Source organism: Apostichopus japonicus, chromosome 11 (genome assembly GCF_037975245.1).
Source record: "Apostichopus japonicus isolate 1M-3 chromosome 11, ASM3797524v1, whole genome shotgun sequence".
NCBI lineage: Eukaryota > Metazoa > Echinodermata > Holothuroidea > Aspidochirotida > Stichopodidae > Apostichopus > Apostichopus japonicus.
Genome location: NC_092571.1, coordinates 24,774,468 through 24,801,522, shown reverse-complemented (window position 1 = coordinate 24,801,522; position 27,055 = coordinate 24,774,468). Strand labels below are relative to the sequence as shown.

The 27,055-nt window shown below is 37.6% G+C and overlaps 2 protein-coding genes across 4 annotated transcripts; one reads left to right on the top strand and one right to left on the bottom strand.

Moving 5' to 3' along the window:
* Window positions 1-181: 181 nt before the first annotated feature.
* Window positions 182-10,208, top strand: LOC139976446 (peroxisome biogenesis factor 2-like). 2 transcript variants are annotated; one of them, XM_071985183.1, is made up of 8 exons: window positions 182-412; window positions 1,319-1,396; window positions 1,857-1,919; window positions 2,380-2,574; window positions 3,203-3,355; window positions 4,448-4,705; window positions 5,406-5,542; window positions 8,987-10,208. In XM_071985183.1, the coding sequence occupies exons 1-7, from the start codon at window positions 353-355 to the stop codon at window positions 5,502-5,504; spliced, it is 906 nt and encodes a 301-aa protein (XP_071841284.1). In that variant the 5' UTR covers window positions 182-352; the 3' UTR covers window positions 5,505-5,542; window positions 8,987-10,208. The 2 variants fall into 2 exon arrangements, with proteins under 2 accessions (XP_071841284.1, XP_071841285.1); XM_071985184.1 differs by having other exon boundaries at window positions 183-412; window positions 9,058-10,208.
* Window positions 5,845-23,969, bottom strand: LOC139976447 (WAP four-disulfide core domain protein 1-like). 2 transcript variants are annotated; one of them, XM_071985185.1, is made up of 6 exons: window positions 23,067-23,969; window positions 22,283-22,493; window positions 18,132-18,321; window positions 13,323-13,364; window positions 12,925-12,966; window positions 5,845-9,178 (listed from the first exon to the last, which is right to left on the bottom strand). In XM_071985185.1, exons 2-6 carry the CDS (start codon window positions 22,397-22,399, stop codon window positions 9,042-9,044), a joined length of 528 nt encoding a protein of 175 aa, XP_071841286.1. In that variant the 5' UTR covers window positions 22,400-22,493; window positions 23,067-23,969; the 3' UTR covers window positions 5,845-9,041. The 2 variants fall into 2 exon arrangements, with proteins under 2 accessions (XP_071841286.1, XP_071841287.1); XM_071985186.1 differs by having other exon boundaries at window positions 23,334-23,969.
* Between the last annotated feature and the right edge of the window lie 3,086 nt (window positions 23,970-27,055).

Here is a 27,055-nt window from a genome sequence, read left to right as displayed (position 1 = left end):
GAATTAAGATATGACTAAATATTGAATTGTTACGATTTCAAATAGCTTTTGTGGTAAAATCTGTAATAAAGAGGGAAAGTAGATAAAGTCGGTAACAATCAACTGGTATGACGAGGCTTCCGTAATAAGTAAACATCACAATAATAGTTGCTTGGGTAGCTAACTCATAGCATGTATTCTGCTGTGCAACAGAGTTTTGTTTTAGGCAACTTTGCGCTGCGCCCATGCGACACAGGTCCCAGCTGTCCTATATCCCACTCCCAGGGTAGCCGAAGGTAGCGGATAGGGCCAGCTAAACGAAATTAATTAACTGTTTGCAGAATCTTGTAGTCTTAGTTTGCAACACGAAGAAATGTCAGCAACGCAACCCAACACAGACATTCAAAATCAACCGGTTTTGAGAGTAAACCAGGTAGCCTAAGCAAAATGTCAAGCATATAATGTCAAGCATACGTAGGCTAGGCTAGTAGTAGTACTAAGTCTACGGCATACGTCCTTTTGCCTACTAGTAGTACTACAATAATACTAGCCCTAATGTTACCGGCGTGAGTTCCACTGATTTGACCAAGTAGGCCCAGGCTATATTAGTGGTCTTACGATCAGCAAATTTATTTAGAAACCCTGAAGATTATCATCTGTGAAGTAAACTAGGTTAAAAATGATGTAGGGTTTAATTCAGCTTTCTTGAATGCCATGTCTAGGCTGTTCTTTCAATGTTTATTTGCAATTGGTGTTCCTACTCAGAGTCTTACTAACTAGTTTGGTGGAGTAGGTTACAGTAACTTTGTGTGTACTCCTAATTCTTGTTATGTGTTATACATATGTAGCTGCACTGATAGACACTGTAGTTGGTCAAGTTGTAAGTCAAGTTGTAACCACATTTCAAATTCAAATCTACAATTTAAGTACAAAGCCTTAAATTTAATGGACACCAATAAAATTGTTACAGTGAAATAAGGAAACCATCAGTTTTGTATTTTGAGACACTTTCTTGGTCGAATCCACCCATTTAGGATAATTATGAGAGTAAACACATGCATGAAGTTAGGGAAATATTTTCTTGCTGCAAGCGGTTTCACTCCCTACCTTTAATAATAAATTTCTTCTATTTCTGGCGAAATATGTTCAAACCATCAATGAAATTACATTGCTGAAGGATAGAACTAAACCACTGAGCAAAATCAGTGAGGTCATCATTACTTCTATCATTTAAAAGAATATTAAAGCCCTTACTACCATGACTTTACTGTATACCATCATAATATTCATATTTTGCCATATTCATCCATTTTCTCTTACTCTTTTTCATTTCCTTTAGCTTGATTCTCACCAACTTGACGATGAAATCCATCATCTCGTTAAAGCTCAGGTCAACAATGTATTTCAGTTCTTTCAGGTGAGAGCAGTAATGACTTCATATCCACTCAAAGGCAACATATTAGTTTATATAACATTTTAGTTTATATGACAGAGATCTTTATAAAGAACAATTCCACTAAACAGCTAAGAAAAATAAACATAGTTTGCTTTTCAAAATTTTTGCCTATTTCAAAATGTGTCTGTAATTCCAAAAAGGTGCAACCTTTATTTCAAAATGTGTCAGTTATAAATGTTTATTTGCAAAATTGTCGCAACTTTTATTGAAAATCTGTCAGTCATTTCAAATTATATCAGGTATTTCAAATGTCACAGTACTGACCCAACGACACTGTAACAGTGTGGAATTTAAACAATATGTAAATTTGAGAAAATAAATTAGATTACACGTTCAGTATCTCTTACTTCACAAGATGACTCAACTGCATAGTTACTGTATAATATACTAATCTCTTCATTTCATAATTTTGTGTCTTCAGCCAGGTGTCCTCTCGTTTATCGAACCAGAACTCAACGCCGTGTTAAGATTCATCTTATGGAAGGTAAGCTGAATATGAATTTGAGAAAAGATCCTCTGAAATAATTTATGAACTTTATGAATAAATTAGATGTTGAAAAATGTCCCCAAACTTTGAACACTAGGATGGTCATTATTTGAGGCTTCAAGTTGCATTAATTGACAGTTGTTCTGTGAAGGAATAAAAATAAAATTGGACCGTCTGACCTACAGCGGTTGTCTGACTGAAAGAACGTCTCTCCTTTTTCTTAAATTATTACTATGCAACATGTTATTGAACACTTTGGAGGTCATCAGAGCTACTTCCTAACATATACAAGCTAAAAGTTGCATAAATTACTTTTCCAGGTTTCCTGTATCATAGCTGTAATGCACTTCACATGCAATTGCATTGTTCTATCCTCAATATCTTACATGATCTTTGAATAAAGACTCGTTTATTAAGATTCAAGCTCCTCAGCAGTTACGTTCAATCTCCTCGTCAGTTTTCAGTCAGTCATTCCAGCACGACCTTTGGTCAAAGGTTACTCAATCTTCAGTACGGGTCAGCGGTAGGTGGGAGTGTCCTCACTGTCAGACAGAGGTGGTTGTATGCAGTTCTAGTCATTGGCTGCAGATGGTTTCAGGATAGAGCCTACGACCTGTCGAGGCTCACAGAAAACGTCCAAGCTTTTGATGTGGTAAGCATTTAACACGAAAGCAGATTGAGTGATATGAAGCCTCTATACAGGTTCTTGTTTGTTGACGGAATGGAGTTCAATGAATTCACATTATTTTAAGCAGCATTTGCTCCTATTGAGTCCATTTCTGATACCTCAATTTTGATTGTTGTAACTCTGAACAAAGAACAATTTCTTTCAGTTTTCAATTGAAACCTGTAGGTAGAGGATGATAAAGTATCCATTTTGAATGGAATTTAAATTGCAATGCTGTGAAAATTAAAAGAACATCAAAATCCTGTACCAGTGCCGTCGCCAAGTGATGAAGGCAGTGAAATTTGAAGCAATGAGGCTTAGTAATCGGGAGGTTCAGGGTTCGATACCCTGCCAGGTTATAGTAAGGTGGGTTTTTTCATCCAAGAGCAATCTACGGTTTTTCCCATCTGAAATGACTTTCTGAATTGAATAGATTCCCAATTTGAGTTAAAATGTTAAATTAGAAGCCACCCGATGTGTAAGTTGTAATCCATAAGCCCTTGCGGGTTTTCTCACATTCGTGGTCGCTTAAGCTTCGTAAAATTAGCTGCTTATTATTATTATTATTATGATAATCAGCTAGATATGTTTCAATATTTTGTCTCATTCTCAGGTGTGGGTAGCCATCGAATGGCTGGAGAGGATTCTTAAGATTGCATCTGTAATAAATTTCTTGGTTTTCCTTCGCCAAGGAACCTTCCAAACCATCTTGGAGAGAGCCCTTGGGATAAGGGCTCGCTTTGAGAACCCTCAAGCCATGAGACAAGTGAGTTTATCTACAAGCTGATTTGTTTTATTAGGATTTGAATCAATCTGCCCCATGATCAGTGAAGCCATCTAACTCTAGTTTGTGTACAACACTCTAAACATGTGCAAGCAAAAATTATATTGCTATTTTGTTAGAGTAGTGTCACAGTAAAAATTCAGTATCTTTAGAGAATCTGTTTTTTATGATTTGTCTTTTTCTTGTCTTTAAACCAAATTCCTACATTAAAGGCATTGAAGACTCGCCCAAAACCGCGTGCTGCCATCTAAAAAGTTAACTTTCCGTTGCTTGCAAGTGTAGTTTTTTCAGATGGCAACAAAATGCAGACAGTAATGAAACGTGATACCTTGTTATCTTTTATCTAGACCTGAGATGTCCATAGCTGCTATGTACACTGTGTTGTGGGTATTGACCGTAGCTGTATGTATTGACTGTACACTAGTGTTTAATAACCGACGGTAGCAAGCTGTGTGTGTATTTTCTGGGATTGATGGTGGTGTCTAAGACTTCTGTTACACCTCATTCGAAACTAGGTCAGATTACCGGCATGAGACGTTCCTTTGTACGCGAGTCTTCAATGCCTTTAAAGATTTAAGCCCATAACCCTTTCATAGTGGGAAAGAACAGACCCAGTGTCATTTGCATATTTATTTCTGTGCTGAAGTTCTTAAATCAGGAGCTAGTCTCACTGGATTGGATGGAGTAGAGTATGCTTCCTTAATGTTTGTACAAATGGATTCTTTAGGTAATTCGGTGATAATCAAATCATCTGACTGTTGGTTCATTTGGGTTCTATTATTTGAGCCCTCCATTGTCCACCTATCCCCACCCACCAAAAACATCCTGGCATTAAAGAACAGCAGATTTTTGCTATGATTTTCATTGTAGTCATTCGCCGTTAGCAAAGGTGTAATGGTTGTTAATGGGAGAGGAGTTGATTCAGACAAAACGAAGAACTTGTTTATCTGATATTACCATCAGCCTGTAATATCAGATTAGCAATGGATAACTGAGAAGATAGTTTGAAATGATGGATTAAACTTTGTATTCCTTGTTAACTCTCTTCATGCATTGCTTCTTCTACGTCCTTAGGTCAGCTTCGAGTTCATGACCCGTGAACTCCTCTGGCATGGCTTTGCTGAGTTTCTGTTTTTCCTTCTACCATTCGTCAACTTCCAACGCCTGAAAAACAACATCCGTCGAAGGATTCTGATTGGCCAGAGTCCAGCAGCTAAGGGTGATGCGAAAAGAGCGCAGTATCTATACGAGGAGTGTGCGATATGCGGGGAATGGCCTACTAACCCACAGGAGATTGGATGTCAGCATATATTTTGCTTTTATTGTATTCAGGTATGTTCTTCCTAACAAACTGGTTAATTCCCATCATCACTATCAACGTAATTTTGCTAGCCTGATAAAACCTTTGTCTGGAGTAACTTTGTGCTACGTATAATTTAGTTAGCAGTCTAGCTCTAAGGTGGGACAATCCTAGGTTGTGGACTTCTCGTTTCTTATCGTTAGCCACATGCCTTACCACCCTGCATAACAGATGATGAAGCCTAGTATGGTCTGACAGCTAATTTGAAAACTAATTTGGCAATCCTACAAGGAATTGCCAAAAATTTGAAAATGCATTTTCTAGGATTGGTTGTGGGGGTATTCTGCTAATTCCCTCAGTATCCACAGATTTATCTGCATACCAAATTTGAGCCAATTTGTCCACAGCAAGTTAAGTAAATATTAATAGGAAGTTTTCACTAAATTCTCTAAGTGTAAAGACTGATTGTCAGCTAGAATGATATCTAAACCACTAACCTAAGAAATGGAACTCCCAAGCACTAAGATAACTGGATGCTGAGTTGGTATCGATTCCTGTTAACCTTCCACATGATGTTGCAAGGAATCACATCCCATACTTATTCCCACATCCTGGGAAATTCAAGGTATTTTCAAGAAAATTCAGCTTTTACGATACAAATTGTAGGCAAGTGATAACAGAAAACTGACCAATCAATCCTATTTATTTATTTCTTGTATTGGTACAACACAGGCTAACTTCAAGGCAGACAGGGCCTACACATGTCCATTATGTGGATTTCCATTGGACGATAGGAACAACATCAAAGGTGTGATTTGTGATGTCAGATGACGCTGAGATATGGACTAATCAGGGGAAACAGACGAAAGGTGAGAAATACCTTGTTGTATTTCTATGTCACAAAGTCTCTATAAGTTTAGTTCAGTAGTCTGCACATCGTTTAATATTAAATAGTAAAAAGACAGGGCCTGGTATTTTGGTCCTAACTGGATTCTTTCAAACAAAATATGAAAGGGAGAGAACATTGAATTACGAGACCGAACAAGAGTCTCATGATTAATGGAACTGTACAGTAGTCATCTGCTTCAGTCTATTCCAGTAGTTTGAGAAAATTATGGAAAAAAAATATATGAAATGTAAAAACCATCAATGAAAACCAAACAGTTTAAAACAAATTGCACGAATGGGTCAATATTTTTATCTAACAGTCAAAAGTATTCTTTAGAGAGTAAACTCTCAGTCATGCCTCTTTTGATAAGTATACACTTTACAATCATCTTCACAAGTTTCAATAACAAATTTCAATCATTAGGTCCCGAGTTCGAGTCACTCCAAGATTAATGTATGTCGTCCAGTTACAGAAGTGTTGACAATTGACAATTCATAATCATGGACGTTAAATATGAATATAAGAGACTGACTTCGGTCAGCTTGCGGCTTTGATAAGCCAATGATGCTTCTTCGCGAGTTCCTGCTTGCAGGAGGATCTAAAATACATACATACATACACACATACATACATACATTCATACAAACTGAGGTCATGAATTCAAAATCTGTTTCGGCCAATGACTCCTCAGCTCTGTCAGTTTCTACTTTATCTTCCCAATCAGTTTTCTGTTGTTGACTTTACTTCCATACTTAATCTTAAAGTATCATGTACCCATTGACTTGCACACTTAATTGTCAAAGTACTGGTGTCCCTAAGTCCTTGTTGAAGTTCTCACTAGCTAATCCCCCTACCCATCATTGGATAGCTGACTCATTGGCCATTCATGGCACCTCAAATTTTTGGTATCATGACCATCAAGATTTTTTGGTATGAGGGTCCAAAATGACATCACTTATAACACTCAGTAATACTCGGTAGTAAACAAGGCCTGAAGTTTTCTAAAATTTTCTCAATTTACACATTTTTCACACCACATTTAATGCCATTTGTGTACTCTGAAATCGAAGCAAGAAAAAAGTCCTGTTTGATTACAAATCGAAAAGATGTTCTCCTGTTCCTTTTTGGGACTTTTCCTGAAGGAGAAAACTCGGGCAGTTTGATTTAGACTATATATGGAGTATACCACCTTCATGAATTGTCAACCAACTTTGCCGCGCAACTATCTAAAGAAATCTCCAAGTTGTCCGACTAAAGTTTTATGGTTCAGCTCGAAAACATTGTAATACAAGGCGACAGGAGAAAGCACTAAAAGCACATAGTAGTTGAAAGAGAACTTGCCCGGTGGTGAAATAAACAGAGGAGAAACAGAACATGGAAGAGATACAATAAAAAGGCAGAATTACATTTGTAAAAACTTGTTTGTAGCATCCCCAACTAAATTGCTCATCTGGACTGAATTTTACAAATGACCACTGTGCATAACATTTGTGGCATTTCCATTTCATTCTGCTTTGACAAAGGCTATTGCTAATGGGTGATATGAGTTTGCCTGGTTATTCCGTAAATGTTCTTTGTCTGTGACTGATTTAAATAATCGCACCCTAAAGTGAGAGTCACCAGAGTAAAGTTTCATGCTTTTATTTAATTTCAATCTTAGAAAAATAAAGGAAATTAAAAGCAAGGAAGAGCAGAAATAATTATTTAACTTTTTACAAATCTACTGTTTGACAGTCAGCACAAATGTGTATTTAAAAATTGATAAATCTTGAAATAAACCAAATTTAAAGCAAAATAATTCTAACAAAAGTTTCACTTTAGAAATTTGTTTGGTACATAGTATTTACATTTCTCACTTCACTCCTCCTAAAAGAATGCTAAATCTTACTCTCCTGTTACATAAGATTCCTGTAAAGCTAGAAAACTTGTCAAGACATTTTGTAACCACTCTGATTTGATCTCCTCTTAAAAACTTGTATATAACAATTTAACAGATAAAACCCAACATATGGATATCATGTTTTACCACAAAAATATTAAAGATAAAGTTCCGTTTGAAATTGCATGAATCTTAAACCATGACCAGTAAAGTCACACCAGGAATAGCAAACGTTTCCATGAATTTCAACTGTTTTCAATTTAAAAAATAAACATTCAATTAAATTACATGGATATCAAATGTTCTGCTTTGAGTTAAAGTGTTAAGAACTTACTCAACAAAAATCCTCTGCGATTATCCAAGTATTTATGAAACTATTTTTCTGTTCTATATATTTTGTGGGGAGTGGGGGGGGGGGCGGGGAGATGTAGAAAAGGGATGGCAAATTGCCCAAGATTGATTCCTATGCCATTATCTCTTTGGACCTAAATCTGTGTCGACTATATTCTACAAAACCTGCAAACTTTTTTTTTTGCTGACTTCATTTGTTAAGCAACTTTTTGGTAAATCATAGTAACTTTTAATATTTCTTGATATAAAATCCATAATAATGCAGTTCATTTACATTGAAAGAAAGAGCAGAAAATACTTTAAAAAAAATTAAAAACACCCTTTTTGCCTGTTGCATGTGATTCAGACTGCTATAAAGCAAACGTGTCTGGGTGACAACATTTCCAGAATGGAATAGAATCATCTTAATCACTTCCTAAGAAAGGTTGTTTTTTTGGGGGGGTTTTTTGGGTGAAAACAGCTTGGTTTTGAAAACATCTTAGTTTGATCAATTGCCATCTTATGTTGCGAAATATTTGACAGCATATTTGTAATTAGTAACAATAATAACAAAGATGTACAATGCACACATATTCACCCAGAAAAGGGTGCTCAGAGCGCAAAAATCAATGAACTCCTACACAAATTATACGTAAATTGTCCATGAAAGCTTGTCGCATAAGGATGAGTTTTAAGCTTTTATTAAAAGGAGGAGACACTCTCAGCTATCTTGATTTCAAATTTCATAAGTCGAGTCAAGTTCATTCATTTCCTGTGATTCTCCTGTCTCGTGTCCAGTCATGGACTGGAGTCACTTTATTATCTCGATGAGGCAAAGAAGTTGATGCACCTATTCGAGTCACTTTTCCTTTTCCAATCCAGTGACGTGAGTCGTGACTCTTTACGACTCTTCTCGACGGATTCCGTAAAATTATCGTCAGTTGGCATTGAGCCAAACACAAAATGCTGCTCCGACACCAAACCAATGTATATCTTTCAAGATAAATATTCGATATGACATGCACCTCTATCCACAATTGCTGTCAACTCCTAACTTTAAATTGCATATTTAAAGTTAGTTTGCAGCAGTGAAATTTGTAATGAATTTTTGTGACATAATTTTTGGAGGTCACAGTGCACTTTCAAAAGGGTTATCTTTTTCCTTTTGACTTCTTCCTTCTGCATGTCACATCCTCACCTCGCTATCATGAAAAGGTGTTCAACCTCTAAACGATCCTTCATCCGGCGTTTTTTGAAAATGAAAATGTCTTCATTCCCTGATGCAGGTTCCGGCGTTTGGTATTCCGTTCTCGACATCACCCTCATCTTCGATGTAGCAGAAGTAGCCGGTCGGACATTTGAGAGGGTCGCCCCCATCTTCAAAGAACGTCGTGGTGCACGTCTCGGCTGTGGAATCAATCGTTTGAATCGTATCAGGGAGAGAAATAAAGAAGGTGCTATTTTATGTAACAGAGTTGTGTAATCCCCTCAACCATTCATCATGATTTATAAAGTCTTTTGTATGAACACATTACTGTAAATTCTTTGAAAATTGTCGGTTGAAACGAAATGGAATTAAATTGAATTGAGAGTTGTAATAAGTCACCTCAATCTGAGGGGACATTGAGGGCCAATCCCTGAGTAGTTACCGGGAATTTGCCTGATTGAAGTCCAGTCAGGGCATTGACTGAATACAATATCTAATGGGTAAACTATTTCACAAATCTCTTATAGTCTTATCATTTTGGAGAATGAGTGACTTAATTCACGACTTGTTGCATCACTGTTACTTAGATTAATGATTTATATATTTCAAATACTGAAATCTGATTATTGTCTTCTCTTTAAGCCTTTTGCTCAATCTTGCAGTTTAAGTGCAATATCTAGCAATAATGTTGTTAATGTCATCTGGTCAGGTAACACTGATGAATTAACATTCATGAAGTAATTGAATTGTTAATTAGACAGATTAACAGGTCAGTCTATTAAGGGAACTAAAAAGTCTTCCTGGAAATTTATTTAGTTCTATACTTTATAATTTGTTTATTTGCTGTTATAATTCTTGTTTTTTTAACTTTTGTATTTAAACAGAAGGTTATTGTCCATCAAAAATTTGTATGATGCAACTCAGCTTTGCCTCGAAAGCATTCAGAGTGTTTCATACAGGAATTTTTGTTTTGAACATTTTTAACCAGTATCATAATTTGTGGTATCTTTCTTTCATTATATCGAATCAAAGTTACCTTTATTTTTCTGGTTTTCAGATTTCTGATTTCATATAGTGGCCAAGTGTGGTTACATATGATCAGACTTTCAATAGTAAGCTAATCAGTTACATTACCTACCTAACAACTGCTTATGTCATTGCACTGTACAAGGTGAATGAGATTATAAAATCTAGTGCAGGGCAATAATAAAATCTGTGTTCTACTGTGTATTCTAAGTGCCATTCGAGTCATTTCACACTTGAGTTTCAAGTCATGCAATTTATAGGGTGAGAGATCATTGGAAAAAATGTCAAACTCTGGCACATTTATCTTATGGTAACAATGACCTAACACATAATTCCCCACTGTACCTCACCGTTCAAATCATAAATTTCACTCCAAATCCCAAATGACATTTTGATACATTTCTACTCCATATACTTTGATGAAGAATGTCACCATGAACACATAATCACATCATTTTATAGATAGTCTGTTATTCTCGGTAATGATTAATGAATGTCGGTATTGTCTGGAACAGACCCTGAAAGTGCATTGAAGGTTGGCATTTCAAGTATCTCGTTCTATCTGTAACATAATTTACCCTGGCCATGAAAACCATAGTTGAAATTGAAGCAAAGTGTACAATTTCTTTCCCTCAGTAGAGGTGATAAAGTGTCAAGTGTAATCAAAGCATATATATATTTATAATTAATAATTTAGATTTTCAAGGGAATAACCTGGAAATTTCATTAATTCATTTGGAAATTTCAAAATATGGCAAAAGATACAACTTTAAAACTCAGTAAACTGCTTTAACATATATATCTTTGCGTCATAAATTATATCACATAAGGTGTCATTGAAGTCAGACATAGGTAAACATTAATGTCTTAACAAAGGGGGCTGGCTGCCAATGTTTCTACATTTAAGTCTTTCAAGCCACAGTAATTGTTTTGTTTACGAAGAAGGGCAAGAGTACCATCCACATTCACCACATATAATGATTTATGCATGATCATCCTCCTCCTCGGAGTAACGTTTTCTAGGAAGAGGATGCCAGAAGGTTTTACCAGGCAAAGTTCATGTTTTCTAGATCTTTTTAACATATGTTTGTTGATATTGCTTAGATGATAAACTACACTGTATTTGAATTCTGAGGCCACCTTTTCAAATCCTAGTCTAGCCAATTATCTTTCCTCTTTAATGCTTTGCTTTTAAATACGTTATCTCATTCAGTCAGTGTTCTCTTCATGGCAGACATATTCTTATTAATTTAGATGCCAAAGTCTTCTTGAAACACCACTCTCAATACTTTCTAGGTGTATATAGATATATATGTGTTATATATATATATATATATATATATATATATATATATATATATATATATATATATATATGTGTTATATATATATATATATATATATATATACACACATATATATATATACACACATATATATATATATATATATACACATATATATATATGTATACATACATATATATATATATATATACATACATATATATATGTATACATACATACATACATACATACATACATACATACATACATACATACATACATACATACATACATTTATATATATACATACATATATATATATACATACATATATATATATATACATACATATATATATATATATACATACATATATATATACATACATATATATATATATACATACATATATATACATACATATATATATATATATATATATATGAAGTATATGTGTGTGTATGTGTGTGTATATATACATGTTTATGTATGTATATATATATATATACACACACATAAATAAATATAATATATATATATATGCCTCCTGTGTGGTATTCACTGTGCTATGTATCACATTGCTTCATCCCAGGATGCAACACCTGTGTTGATCCTGTCCCATCAATGTCACCTCCACATGGCCCTCAGCTGACAGCTTTATGATTGTGTGTAGTTAATCAAGTATTTAAGGATTGGTTGTGCTGTCATTATGGGTGATAACAGAGGTAAAAGTAATACACTGTAGTAGTCTATGGCAGATAGTATATTCATGTGTTGCAACTGCTGATCATGTAATAGCATTTTATCATATGTTAAAGGGATAAACCAGGCGCAGAAAATGTGACATTTTGCCGAAATTCAAATTGTCTGACCTTACTGCTTTTTGTGTAAAGAAATGAGACAAGCATGGTTGGTTGGGGCGTTGGAGCTGTCATATCTTGGGAGGTAATGGTAAAAGTTAATTCTTAAGATAAACTCTATCCAGGGCAGAATTGTAATAAGTTTGGGTCATTATCATTTATTATCCTGACTCACTGGTCAGTACATAGATCTCTACCACACTATTATCTCTGGGGGGGGGGGGGGTGAGGGGGCAGGGAGAGGGGGATTAATAACCCTATTCAAGTCATGTGACTTTGGATGAGTTACGGTAAGTCATGACTCTTTACAACATTGTTTCAGAGTGTGAAAGGAGAGAGTATTTGTAGGTAGGCCTGATGAGTGGGGGGGGGGCTGGGTCATCCCCAGGGCATGGAGTCAATTTAAGGGCCCTGGGAGTTATGGAATAATATCCCAATAGTATTATGGAAGCTATGGGGTATATCAAGAGTGCAAGAGTGGTGGGGGAGGGGGTGGGGAGAGACATACATAGTATTGAAGCTAATATTTCTTTTGAGCTCTCCCCACCATAGTGAATTACATGATGTAGCAAGCAACAAGATTCCACTCAATGTATATTTCATGCAGATTGAATGTATTCAAATGGTCGATCTAAGCTGAAACCATTAAGATATTTTTAGGATCCTTTTTTTTTTTGGTAAAAGATTGGACAAAGTGGACAAGAAAGTATGAAATAAAGCATAAAGTGCAGGGTGCGACAAAGGCCGTACCTACACATAGTATAACCAACTTACCAGCATATGGTTCCTCCGGTCCTGGAATCAACCAAGCGTTCCCTGTAATTAAGAGAGAGAATTTTCTTCAGTAAGTGGAGAAAGGAAGCGATTTCAAAAGATCTATCAAAGCAGTGAAGCTACATTGTCCATCGGCGATTGAATTTTCGGTAAATGTTGTCACCAGTGACTAAGTTGTGGTGGTGCCAATTTTCGTATACTCTTCTCAGGAGAGAAAATATAAACCATGTTGGTATAGTTGCATGGGACCACTTCCCTTACACCTCATTCTAATAGCCTACCTCCACCCCCCCCCCCACCCCTCCGACCACCATTCCAAACTTAAAAACCCTCAACTGTTCTCTGGACGATGCAATGTACCATAGATTCTGGGTCGAGTATTATTTTTATTTTCTTACCTGCGGTTCGCTGCCTTGGAGGTTCATCCAACCAGTCTATCACTATAAAAGAAAAGAAAAGAAAAAGTGGAAGTCCATATTGCTACCACAAATGTTATGATTGGGTGAATGTTTGTCTCGATAACAGATGCCTACGTAAGTCAGAACGTCTATATAAAAGTGTACATTCGTTATTAAATTTCACTTAATGAATTCAAATTCGCATATGCTATATGAGTAATCATTCATTTTGGATTGACCGCAAAATTGGACAGTGTGAAGTCAAATTTATCAAAGCCAGGGTTAAATGTTATGAACAAATTTACTAAGTCTGGTCACCATAGCAACCTTGAAATATGTTATACTGCTAATGTTAAATATATATAACACGTTGCCGTTATATTAACCCACACAAACATAGTGGAGATTATCCAAAAGTTTAAACAGGGCCATTCCATAAGAGCGTCGACGCCCCATCCCCTACCCCCCCCCCCCCGCCTCCTATCCCCTCCCCTCTCTCCTCCCCTCTAAGGAAGTTTATTCAGCATTTAAGGTCGTTGCGATTCGTAAATAACAATCATGGCCACCAACAATTTCGGGGAAATTTTTCGCCATATTTCCTGGCCATCGTATGATTAGAGGTAAGAGACCAAAGCGTTTGTAGTAATGCAAATGTCAAAAGTCCCAACTAAAAATATGGTAGTCAAGATATATTGTTTACGGAATCGTGAGATTGGAGGTGTGCCAAATAAATCAAAATGGGCCTACCGTTTACGTTTACTTCAAACTTTCTTTTAAGTAATAAAACAAAAAAAATTGGCAACCATATGGTCATAAGGTTTTTCGAGGTATGTGAACCCAGGCGTAGAATGCATATGCTTGATCTAAGTGTATTCTTTACAATGTTCATCCTGGCCATCTTTCTTATAAGGCGAGAACAACCCGGCCGACTCCTACATCAAATTTATTTTGGTGATTCGCCTTAAGGCTGAGATGTTATGTCACCTCGTCAGCGGAATCTAACAAAATTTTATGCCGGATTTTGCGTGAACGTCACAGCTTTCCCATTCCTAAAGTTCGATTGAAAGTCGATAGTATTTTAAAATGGATAGCCTGTAAAACCCCTTAAACATCACAGTATTGATGATAAATAGTTACGGAAACAACGTACGTGGAAAATATGGTGTCTGGCATCATCGTTTTTAGCAATAAAAATTGCTGATTCAGCAATATAAACTGCGCTTCAGCAATATAAACTGCTGATTCAGCAATATAAGCTGTGATTCTGCAAAATAAACTGCTGATTCAGCAATATAAACTGCCAATTGTGCAATGTAAACTGCCGATTCCCCATCTTGATCGCTTTTAACATATAAGTAGACGTCTTACTCTTTCTCCCACACACGATCTGTGAGAGCTGATGCTGGATGTGGCCGAACTAAAAGAATGCAACATGAATTTGCTCAGCCTTTTGCATGACATAACGATCTTTATTTATCAGTAACATCGGCATTTTATAAACACTCAAAAGTTCTGTTTATTTCAGTGGATCGTCTACGAAATCTTTAAAGTTTCTCAATTATCATGTTGTGTTTGTTACTGTATTCATTCTTTCAGTGGCGTAGGAAGGTACTTTTGATTGGGGGGGCTGAAGACTTATGGCCGGCCTGGGGGAGGGGTCTAAGGGGAGGGGGTGTCCCCCTCCCCTTTGGAATTTTTTGCATTTCCAGGTAGCCTCAGATGCAATTTGGTGCAATATAGCACACTTCAACACCGACTCCATTTTGTAAACTTAATTTTGTACTTTCACCTGGCCTTATATGCAGTTTGGTGCTCCAAATGAGATTTTTTTTTCTCATTTGGAAATGAAAAAGGGGTTTTCTGACTTGCGAAGCGGGGGGGCGGAATGATACTTCCGCCCCTCCACATTTTTCACTGGGGGGGCTGGCGCCCCCCAGCCCCCCCGGTTCCTACGCCCTTGCATTCTTTGCCTACAAAGCCCAAAACTTCATTCAATTAGTGATACCCCTTTCCGAAGGGCCAACGGAAGGATATAACAGTATGAGCTACCGGCGGGACAGTGAATTTTTCTACATCTTTGGCTCCTGTCTGAGATCTTGTGATATTGATAATGTTTTCTCAAGTAAATAAAAAAATAGACATTTTTGGTTCCGATACAGCTAATTGATTTCTAAGAAAGCAACACTATAGGTTTCCCATGAACAGGGACGTAGCTAAGGCCTGATGATTGGGGGGGTGTAGTGGCTGAAATTCCAACTGGATGGGTTTTGGAGCCAGAAAATTCCGACTGCTGCCTTGTACCCCCCCCCCCCACCCCCGCACTAATCGTCAACGATACGGTCAGTGTCAGTCAGACACCCCATCTTTCGCGACTGCACTTATGTTCCGAACTTTTTTCGATACATTTGTACCTTATGGGGCAAAGTTTTTGCTTATGTTGATGGCACTTTTAAGCTTCCATAGATTAGCATTGGCGTTTTAATTGTATACCAATATATATTGAGACAATATATATCCCAACGACTTAGCCAGGAGTTTGAAAGAGGGAACACCTTTTGCGATTGTTATGGGGGAGGGGTCTAAGGGGAGGGGTGTCCCCCTCCCCTTTGAGATATTTTTGAACAATTGAAGGTCCTTAGATGCGATCTGGTGCAATTTGTTGCCAGTTTCATCATTATCATATGATATCATATTATCAGCAGATTTTGTTTTCCTGTTTGAATTCTTTTACATGTTCTTTTACATAATATATCAGAAATACATTTGACGAACTTAACTGATGGACAATATAAACTTTCATATTTTGTAAGACAGCCAGATGTGCAGTGGCCTAAAAACAAATATCGTTATCGCCGTGTATTAGCAGTGTAATAACAACAGTTTTTAAACATATTTTTCGACACTGAAAGGGGGGAGCAGTCGCTCCCCTGCTCCCCCTGGCTACGTCCCTGTATATCCTGAACTTACTTGAAGCAAGCGAACAGGGTCGACCCACCCAATAGCAAAATTAATACATAAATTATCCGAATTGAAGCTGGCGAACGTTGTATTTTTTTTTAGAGTATTCAAAATCATACGAAGTTTTGTATGGTGGAATATAAGGATCGCGAGATGCAATTTCTCAATGTGACGAGTAAACGTGGTAAATATGACTGATTAAAGGTCAATTTTGATCGAAAATTTTATGTCACTCACAAATTACAAGAACATATGAAAATAAAAGTGCGACAGTCAGAAAGTCAGACAGTCAGACAGACAGTCAGAGTGCGACAGTCGGAAATTCCGAATTGAAGCTGGCGACTGTCGGAAATTCCGACAGTCGGAAATTCCGACTGTCGCACTCAAATTTTCCAACTATCGTAATTTTTACCAAGATTGGGGGGGTGAGACACCCCCCCACACCCCCCCTCTAGCGACGTCCCTGCCCATGAAACACGCAAGAAAAAAAATACAAAGATATCATGCTTTACGTTATATTCCTTAGCTTTTGGCGTTCCAAGTTGTGTACATTTCAAGAATGACACGCGTCATGGTAAACGAGCAGGTCGAATATGTGGAGATACCACGTGATCAGACCGGAGTGGGACCTGTCGCGAAATTGGAGCGAACAGACTAAACATTTCTGTAAAAAAAATTCCTGTTTGATTACTTACACTTTGTAAAATGGTATTATACAAAGTTCGAAAAATAGGTGTTAGGTGGTTCCAAACTATTTCCAATCGTATATAAAAATGTATTTCATAAACATCAAATTCTAGTTCGAGGGAGGTCTGTATACTCTTTCGGGGGTTAGCTGGCATATCATTCTCCTGCAGGGAGTCTACTACAGAACAGAGTTTGAATTTCTACGTAATCATGAAATCCATCGCACAAACGGAATCGACCTCAGTTTAAGGTCATTCCTTGTTACTATGCTAACCGTAAAGCTTCGTGAAGAACGGATTGTGTGTGTTTAAAAGGATAGTCCAGATTTTTGAAAATTTATATTTGATAGATGAAATATGATCGCATTCAGTTCATAAGCATCCAGATGAAATTTATATTTAATTCCTATGAACCGTTGTCGAGACACCAACATTTCAAGTTGACACGTTGTACAACAGAAGTGAACTAAGATAAAATGACATATATTTATTTTATTGTTTTGCTTTAAATTGTCTTCTGAATATTTGGGTCCGTGAGGAGGAGAGACCAGAAAGCCTATACACCAAATCCCACTCACATTTTAAGCCGATCTATTTCGAATCACCATTATACAGTATTTGCATTGTTTCAACCTTTCTCCGGCGGGAGATATATGTATGTTTATGTATGTTCTGGGGTGCGGGTATAGTCTCTATGTAACATTTGTACCTTTTGTTGCACCCGGTATGGGAAGGATCAAACTGTCCAAGAGTAGGCTACTGTAGGCAGGTAGATACAATATAACCTGTAGGTTTTATCGAATAATCCTTCCTAACTTGTAGTTTTCGTTCTGTCCCAAATTAAGTTTCCCGTCCTTTTTCCTAGAAAGGTGTGTGTGTGTGTCAGTGTGTAGGCTGGTGCCATGATGGCATGAAAGAGATTCCTGCCACCGGGAATAGCCATCGACAATAGCCATCGGTTGTCCAGACAGAGGGTGTTAGAATAAAGGGAAATGTCATCGGTTGTAGCTAATAAATGAGAAAACAAGTTTGTATGTGTCTGTGTGTATTTGTGTGTGGAGGGGGAGGGGTAGAGCGGAATGATGAACCAGGTGGGGGAGGGGGACCGGGGAAGACTGGCGTTCAGACGTCCATGAATTAGACGGTACCAAAGTTCTTTTCTTACCTGCAGCAGGCGCGACTATGACACTGTCTACACAGGTGTTTTTGCAGCCGTTATAACAACATTTCTCTTGTTCGTCACAGTTAGCATCGGACCAGCACTCGCACTGGTGACAGGCATTGCGGGGAACTTCATCCGGGGCTGGAGTGGTCGGACAACTACCTTCGTGGAATATGTGAGGATCTTCTGAGAACTGAAAAAAAATATTCCAAAATGTCTATTGATTTCAATAGCACATTCATGACGTTAAATGTTACCTTTGAAATATAAGGTTTAACCAATATATTGGTTAAGATTTATTTTCAGAAGTTCACCAAACTTCAGGTTTAGTTTCATTCAAAGCAATATTGCTGAATTTGTTGTAATCTTGATGCGAAAACCACATCCTCATAGCATTTTCAATTTTTAATCGCGAAAATATGATATTTTTTATTTTGTGATATATTTTTAAATGCATCTGGCAACACAAGAAAGAATTACAACATCTGGGCACTTCAGCTGAAAATGTTTCTTTTATTTTTGTGAATCATTTCTCCACAGAGGAAAAGAATATCCTACAAAAGAGATACAATTTGATGAAATTCTAAGTACAGAAAACTTTGAGAGCTAAGCAAACATTCAAATACATCAGGTTTCAAGACTAACTCAACGAGAATGTATAATATTGTCCTAAGTCAAGATTTCGAAGAGCATTTGCACAGATGACATCATAAACCCCATAGTGTGATCCAACTTCCTGGAGTAGTTGACGTTCAGCCAATCAAAATAAATTACATCCATATCAACAGCTTATCTCAAGTTAAGGGCAGTATATTGCAATAACTGAGGGTTTAAACTAACATCAGCAGGGAGCTGCTACTCTAGAGCTAACATCGTGGAATATTTTTCTCTTCAATATAAGTTCGGCATTGTTTGCAATCAGAAAATCCTTTTCATTAAGATGTGAAACCAAATTTACAATAAGAGATAAATGTTTCTTCAATTCTCGGGTGCCGACAAAATACGTATGTTCCTATCAAAACAACATCAATAAGTTCTTTAACCTCAACTCATGAGGTATTCCACCGAGATCGCAAACTACTGCAAGACGATATCTACGTCATTATGTTTCCCCTAAAATGATGTTAACCTTTGACCTTGCGAGTCACGTAAAAATTAGCGCGAATAAAAACAACAGCTTTCTATGCAACTCATGGAGTGAGTAAATCTTTTCATAACAAACCCTGAAGCAGTTTACGATTTACTGATTTGTGGTTTCAAAATGAACTCTAGCTTCTCGTTATAGAGTCCGGTGAAAGACTGAATAGGCCTATAATATTTTTCGAGAACAAACGAAGGCAGAAAATTAAACGGACGAGCCGAGTTTGCGAAAGAATAAATTGGCGATGAAATGTCACACATACTCTCTCGGCTAATCTAGCTCCCGCCTAGCCCCCCCCCCCCCCCACACACTCCCCTGACCTACCGATAAAATCAATGAATGGACTTATATGGAAGAACAGTTAAAGTTACCGATGTGACTATCTCCATAATGACCAGGGGTGGGGGCGGGGGTTGGGGACGTAAATCATTCAGCATCTCTGTCATTTGGGTTATCATTAACTTATATGCTAGATATAGGCTATTACGAACTGCAATATTGGTCACTACCTCCGTATCTCGTGCATTTTGTCTTGACACCCCATGAATTATACATTGCAGGGGTTCACTTTACAGTTTAATCGTCATCGATTTGGCAAAAAAAAAAAAAAAAAAAAATCACGTGGCTGATTTCTTCCGACGTGTCTCATTCTAGATTAGAATACAATTCTCCCTTTCAAATCAGGGAGACCAAAATTTAGACAAGAAATAGAGCAGAAAAACAAGGGAAAAGCGGGGGGGGGGGGGGTAAAACAAACCACTTCATATACAACGATTGTCATTCAAAAAACCATGCAAAGGATTAAATCATTACAGAGGTCATGATCTCTCTCTAAGGTTGCTGTTATTGTATAGCCTTGACGTAGAGCTGTGAAGTTTAATTTGTACTTGTATGTTTGATCGGCAGGTCATGAATTGATTATGACAAGCTGACAAGGCGACGCTTTAAACCTTATATTATACGTTCCCATATGACTCTGCATGAATACAATACATGTGTTGAATTTATGTGTCTTTACATCATGACCTATGACAGTGAGATACACAGGGAAAATGAGGAAAATTTATACTTAATCAAAACAAAAGGACAGGCAGAACTTCAACCTTATAGGCATCCATACATAACCCATAGAAATTAGTGGGAAATTAAAAGCCTGACAAACGTTCTTGGGATTCTGTAATTAAAGGGGTTTTTTTTTTCATTAGAGAGCTAATTTTCGCTTCGATTGTAGTTGACCTGTCTGTGAATAGGAGCAAGATTTCCTCTTTAAGCATCTTTTGAACAAATTTGTAAATTTATAGGGGAGAAAAAGGGGATGCAGGGGTGTACATGCAGGCTAGCCATGCAGGTGTCACAGAAAAGCATGGAGTGGCGGATTAACCTCCTTTAGGGCCCAGTGCACACTATCACATTACAGTTTGCAGACATAACTCGAAAACAGAAAGTTGGAAGGCATGTCTTTTTTGGAACTGTTCCTAAGGGAGGGGGGGGGGCTACAGACGATTGCCTCATTTGCATATGCATATTTGGTACCAGTAACGATCAAAGAAACTATACTATAGGCCTGGAATCTGAAACTTACATTAACTCCATCAACCCTCCCTCTCAGCCTTGCTTGACCTTCATCCCATTTCGTCAGAACGTATATCATAGCACACACATGGAAATGAACCACCCCCCCCCCTCCATGAATACAGAATAAAGACCAATATACACACGGCTGCATGCATATAAATGTCAAATGCAATATTATTTGTAACAACTTACATAATTAATTGCACACATATCCGCATTAAATAATTAATTAATTAACTGACATTATTGTCTATCATATTGTCAATTAGGCCTACGTCTATCCTAAGATGATGCTATTATCACACTGTAGCATGCAAGTTACTGTGATAAAGTAATCGTCATGTTTACATTCACTTCAACAGATAGCCGACATCTTTTTATATTTTATTACAGACACGGTCCTAAATATATCGTCAGGATTCGGTCAAGAGTCGGTTATACCGTCAAATGACGGTGTTGCGAAGTGCAGTTCGGGGTTATCGATATATTGCTTTAAAGCGACCAACTCGAAGCCATCGCTAATTGTCAAACCACCACGAACACATTTCTCCACGGAGCTTTAACCTTTCTTACATTTATCGAGATCCCCGCATGTACGCAAAAAACAAACAAATATGCGACGTATAGATCAAAACGGTGACAAAATTATTGACCGCACTAAATTGACTATAATGTTATGACGTTTGTAATTTCGAACAAATTGTGAGAAATTCAGAAATATTACTCGTTATTCATAAACTAATTCGGCAAATAACTGATGCTATGATACGATCGTGGCCGGCGACGTTGGCATGTCCTTGAAATATAACCACCATACTATAGACGCATAAGACAAACGCATGATATCCATGTGATCAACAGTGTTCCTACATGATTGATATTTTACTAGTGTTATACCTTCGTTTGACAAGTTTGTATTACAGGATATATAGTATAGATGGTTCTGTCGGGGAGATGGTGTCGAGGAACTATTCTTTTCAGTGACCAGGGAGTTGTTCCATAACAACTCCCTATTCCGACAGTTTAATTGTGATCCCATGAATGCATCACCCCCTCAAATCAATTCAACTTTATTATAACCATTGCAACAGATAGCCTACTTATAGACTAGGTGAATACATATCTGATTATTGATGCAAAGACTCTGATCAAAAACAATATATATTTATAGGCCTATACATATTGGAGTGAGGAGATGTTTTGGATAGTTACTGAAAGCTTGTTTTCGTGCAACCCCCTCCCACACTCCCACACTCCCACACTCCCTTCCCCTTTCATCATAATTGTAAGCCATATTAATTATTAATGTATCATTATTTATAGTACCCCTTGCACAATTCCCTAGCTCTCAGTAATCAAATCCGTCCGAGATCATATATTTTAAATATTTCAGTACCGGTATACATGTATAGGCCTACAGTTAGCTGTAGTCACTTACCACAGATGCCAGGTCTCTCGGGCGACAAATCACAATTTTCTCTTCACTTGTAGATACCGAGTGAGTATGGACCAGGTGAAGGCCCATAAAGAGTAGTAAAAATCCCAGCACGTCCATTATCGCGGAAAGTGAATTGGTTCTTTTGGTTTACTCAAGTTAGTGAAACGAATTTCTTTCAATGAACGAACGTAAGTTGTAAATAAAAGAAACTCTAAAATCAAGAAAAACAGATATTATTTTTTGCAGAAATAATGGTTGTAAATTAAGTGGCCTCCAAAATCAAAACGATTTGAAAAGACAGTTTCCATGTTAATGTGATGAAGTTAAACGGAATAACATATTCGAAATCAGCTAGACGGCCAATATGTGATACAGTGACTTATCGAATACATCCGAAAAACAACCCAATTTCCCGAGCCACCGGAATCCCGCAGCGCATAAATTGACTCAACTCACTCACGGTTTCTTTTAGACGAAAACATAACTATAGGCCTACACATTTTTTTGCGTTAATACGTGAAGTTTATTTTTAATAATCTCAGAATACATCCCTTGAGTGTTATGTAAGGTATAAAAGACTTCCTTTCAGATCGGTTGTTGACGCCAAACTCTCAAACTATATGGGATATTAAAGCATTTGAGAAAACGGTTTAAGTTGAGAAAGAAATCCCACGTACAGTACTCCTGTATATTCGCAACGTAGCCTATATAGATACAGTATAGATGAACGTACAGTATTGAATTAATATGCTTAGGCTATAATTCAATCCGTATCAAAGCTTACTTTGTCCATAATCTTTAAAGCTTTCGTTCATCACCAGAAGGCAATTTTGACATCTATACAAATTACATTCCAAAAGTAACAAAGGCTGAAATCCGTTTGAGATACCTCCAAGTGCTTAACGTGAATGACACAGAATGCAATATTGTGTCACACTGAAAAGGATAATTCGAAATATCGTATAGGCTTATACTAGACTTTATGAAAGAAACACACTACCAAAACCAGATAAGAATGGGAATTCTTCCATCAAAATGCCGTCAACATTACCAGTTTGATTGAAACGCGAGACCCTCTGGCTGTATTCCTTCCTATAAGTGAACTCGAAAAAATATATATATATTTCCAATACAATTAGCCAACCAGCGATCGCGAAAAGTTCACGCAAAGAGCAAACAACTATATATTAGTGGTGTTATGATCGCAAATTGATTAATATCTCTCCACCGCGACGGGCAGGAGCGGTGGATTAAGAATGGTTTGTTGTTGTCTGACGCGGTGTTTACATGTCCTGGCATATGATAAACAAATTCCAAACTTTCACCGTATATATATCTGACAAGGTCATTGGTATCCTATCTTGACGAAGAACGTTCTCTGTTGACAAGTTCACCCTCGTGTTACGGGACCGTCTGCCTCCCAAATTCGTTTCCCGCGTAAACAATCGTCGTCTGCTCTTTGAAAATGAGATCGGGTTAACCTCCTTTTGAAACGTGATCTTTAATTGCGAACGAAGCGCGTAAGAGATCTTGAGCGTCGTCTGAGACTTAACAAGGTTATCTGAGCCCAAACAGCTGATGGTTAGCAAAGTAAAACAACAGAGAATTAATGTAAGATATAGCCTTAGCTCATCAATATAGGTTGTTTCTGCAATCTAAAATTTTATGTCCCTATATTCGGTACCACACTATGCGCCATCTCATATTGTCACCGCGGCAGTAATCGTTTCTCTGAATGTATATTTATTGTAGGTCTGACCAATAATCAATTCCACTGCAGACTACACTGAACGATTTGCAATGTAGTGTACTAGATATCTTTCTCGACTAGCATGAAAATACATCTTTCTCCTATAACATATAACCAACTTGCTTCCCTCACTAGTTACAATGAATGTAACTGACCTTCTAAGCATATCTCTCTGGCTCATGACGCACCCCCCCCCCCTCCCCTCCACACTCCTGTCCATCCCATACTTGTACCGACGAGATCCCTTCACTGCCAAGTTATTCCTGGCTAAGATTTTAATAAATTCAGGAGCTTCACATAAAGCCACGACAATCTTATAAAGTATAGTATACACAACCCACCATGTAGAATGTTACACGGTAACTCAGCTAAATGTCATCAGTATTGGCCCCAAATTCGGCATGCTAAAAATTGCTAAAAGTTTTCAAAAATGCTTTCATTGCCGGCGCTTCTGTAAATCTCCATGTTACTTCTAGACATTCATACATTGAGAGAAGATAATTTAGACAATTAAATATTTCAGTGAGGAATTATTACTTTGAAAGTTCGTTGAATTTGGAGAATGTGTGACCATTAATGACTCTCTAGCATATTTGAGGTCAATACTCGTGACAAGTAAGGTAGTCGTATGAGCAAACTTTGATAGTTACGATGAACCACATAACACTTCAGATCATTAGCTAGAAAATAGTCAAACAATGAAGTAAATAATATGGCCGTGGCTATTCTTACAACGAGTTGTAACAATTATTTATAAACTATTCTTACAACAAAGGCAAATTCAAGCGCAGTAAAGTAAATAAAGCAACTGCGTATGTAGTAGGGGTAACCCTAACCCTAAACATAACCCTAAACCTCAATCCTAACCCTTACCCTAACCCTAACCGGAAATTATTGTTTCTCCTCGTCGTAAAAATAGTACTCCTGGTCATGAAAATAGCAACTGCGCATGCGTAGTCGGGAATTATTCTTGCGACTAGTCGTAACAATAGCCACTTTGAAATAATATAGCTATACACATTGATGAAAGTTTCCAATTTGCACCTTGACAAGGCCTATATGTCCAGGCTAATAACATAAACATGTTTCCCAGGTACGCAACGTTGTGTTGATAATTAAATCAGATTCATTAATGTCGCACATATTAACATTAATTAATTAACAAAAAACCAATAAGAGAGTGTTCTAAGTCTGATTAAATACAATGTGACTTTGAGTATAGCCCTAATACTTACGGTATGTTCAAGAACGTGTCGTCCAAAACGACAAACGCAGCCAACGTATACTACGGAAGTAAGCCATTCTCCGATACAAAATAGAGTTTAAGTTAATTAAATATCACGGTTTACTAAGTAGATATACTTGGGTCACTGACTAGGCCGAACAAAACAGGCCAACTTGTAATTACTCGAGAGATCAAAATTGAAATGACTCGTTACACATTGACCTGAACCAAAAATCATTGACAGAAAATAAAACACAGGTAAATCCCATAAGAGATTGGACGTGCATGTAATTCAGGCTCCTTCTTAATTTGTGTGTATGGACCGACAAGACCTAGAAAGTATTGATGAGCATCCCCCCCCCCCCAATCTTTTTATTCACAAATACGGACTTCTGGACTGAAAGAGTTGATTACTTTGCTTATGATATATGTTACCTTACGCAAAAAGTGCAGTAAACTGTGTTGTCATTTTTAATTGGAAAATAACACTCTCAGAGCTACAGCTGCACTGCTTGTACACTTAAACTTGGCATTTGCAAGGAGGCCACGTTCAAGGTTGCATCGCAGTGACCAATTGAACAGATGCCAATTCTTAAGTTGGCAGTCAACCGATGGAGTATTTGACAAACAGACGAGAGGGCCAGTGGCGGAGATTTCTTGTCAGAAGTGGGGGGGTTGCAGGCCATTGATGAAATAAAAAGTCATAACTGCTGGCTCACTATCTTAGTGGAGCGCCACCATAAGTTGGCGCGAAGTGCACAAGAATTTTTTGGCAAATATTGCCTCCCAGATTGCAGTAAATGGCACTGCCCAGGCCTTGAAAAGCTGCATTTAACCAGGGGCGTATGCAGGATTTTCTAACCCGAGGGGCGCGTATTACTATCTAAGCGGAGCGCCACCATTGGTCGGCGCGCAGCGTACAAGCAAATTTCTGGTTTTGGTACCCCCAGATCACCGGAAATGGCACTTCTCGGGCTTGAAACTGACCAACCATATGTACAATTTTGCCTGAGAACCAAGTTTTTTCCAAATACTTTTTTCTCATCTAACCTTTTTGAAGATTGTCACCAGTCACATCACGTTCGACTTCATCACATATCCTGTGGATCATTGCTTTTGTAGGTGATTCTTCATCGCGGCCCACAATATCCGTCAGCCCCACTGTTCAGAATTTGAAAATTCACAATTCTCGTGAATAAATTCACTTCAAAACATACCCATAATGTTGCACAAAATATCATCTATGGACAACCGATATAGAAAACCCTCCTTCAAACCCTAACAGACGGGTCAAAATTGCACGAGTATGATGAAGAATGTTGGTTAGGGAATTTTCGAAAATTCAGATGGCTACTAAAAAATTTCGTTGAAGGAAATAAAAATATACCAGATATTTCCGAAACCGAACACTACACACATCGACAGTTTTGAGCATGGGCGCAGATCAGTCTTGGATAATGGTGGGGACGCGTGTCTGTTCTATGACACTATCTAAGCGGAGCGCGACCATGGGTTCGCGCGTAGCGTGGGATTTTTTTGGGCAAATATACCTCCCAGATCGCCGGAAATAACACTTCCCAGACCTAATGATGCTCCTAAACCTCCTTAAGTTTTAGATCTCATGGCTTAGAAATTTAGTTTGGAGAAATACATGGGCGTCTGCAGAAAGAAAATCAGGGACAAATAATCCAAGTAGACTTTTGTATATACGATGGGTCTGGGGTCCTCTCCCAGAAAACAAATATAGACTGCCGTAAATGCGATTTCCGTCCTATATTTAACAACTGTGGATAAAATA

What these genes read in the sequence shown, in the direction of transcription:
- LOC139976446 (XM_071985183.1), top strand. Translation starts at nt 353, where the DNA reads ATGTCAGCAACGCAACCCAACACAGACATTCAAAATCAACCGGTTTTG. An exon ending in CGGTTTTGAGAGTAAACCAG is followed by an intron (nt 413 to 1,318) that starts GTAGCCTAAGCA and finishes CATTTCCTTTAG; the next exon opens with CTTGATTCTCACCAACTTGA. An exon ending in TAAGATTCATCTTATGGAAG is followed by an intron (nt 1,920 to 2,379) that starts GTAAGCTGAATA and finishes TCTCCTCGTCAG; the next exon opens with TTTTCAGTCAGTCATTCCAG.
- LOC139976447 (XM_071985185.1), bottom strand. Translation starts at nt 22,399, where the DNA reads ATGGACGTGCTGGGATTTTTACTACTCTTTATGGGCCTTCACCTGGTC. An exon ending in CATAGTCGCGCCTGCTGCAG is followed by an intron (nt 13,365 to 18,131) that starts GTAAGAAAAGAA and finishes TTTCTTTTATAG; the next exon opens with TGATAGACTGGTTGGATGAA. An exon ending in ACCGGAGGAACCATATGCTG is followed by an intron (nt 9,179 to 12,924) that starts GTAAGTTGGTTA and finishes TTGATTCCACAG; the next exon opens with CCGAGACGTGCACCACGACG.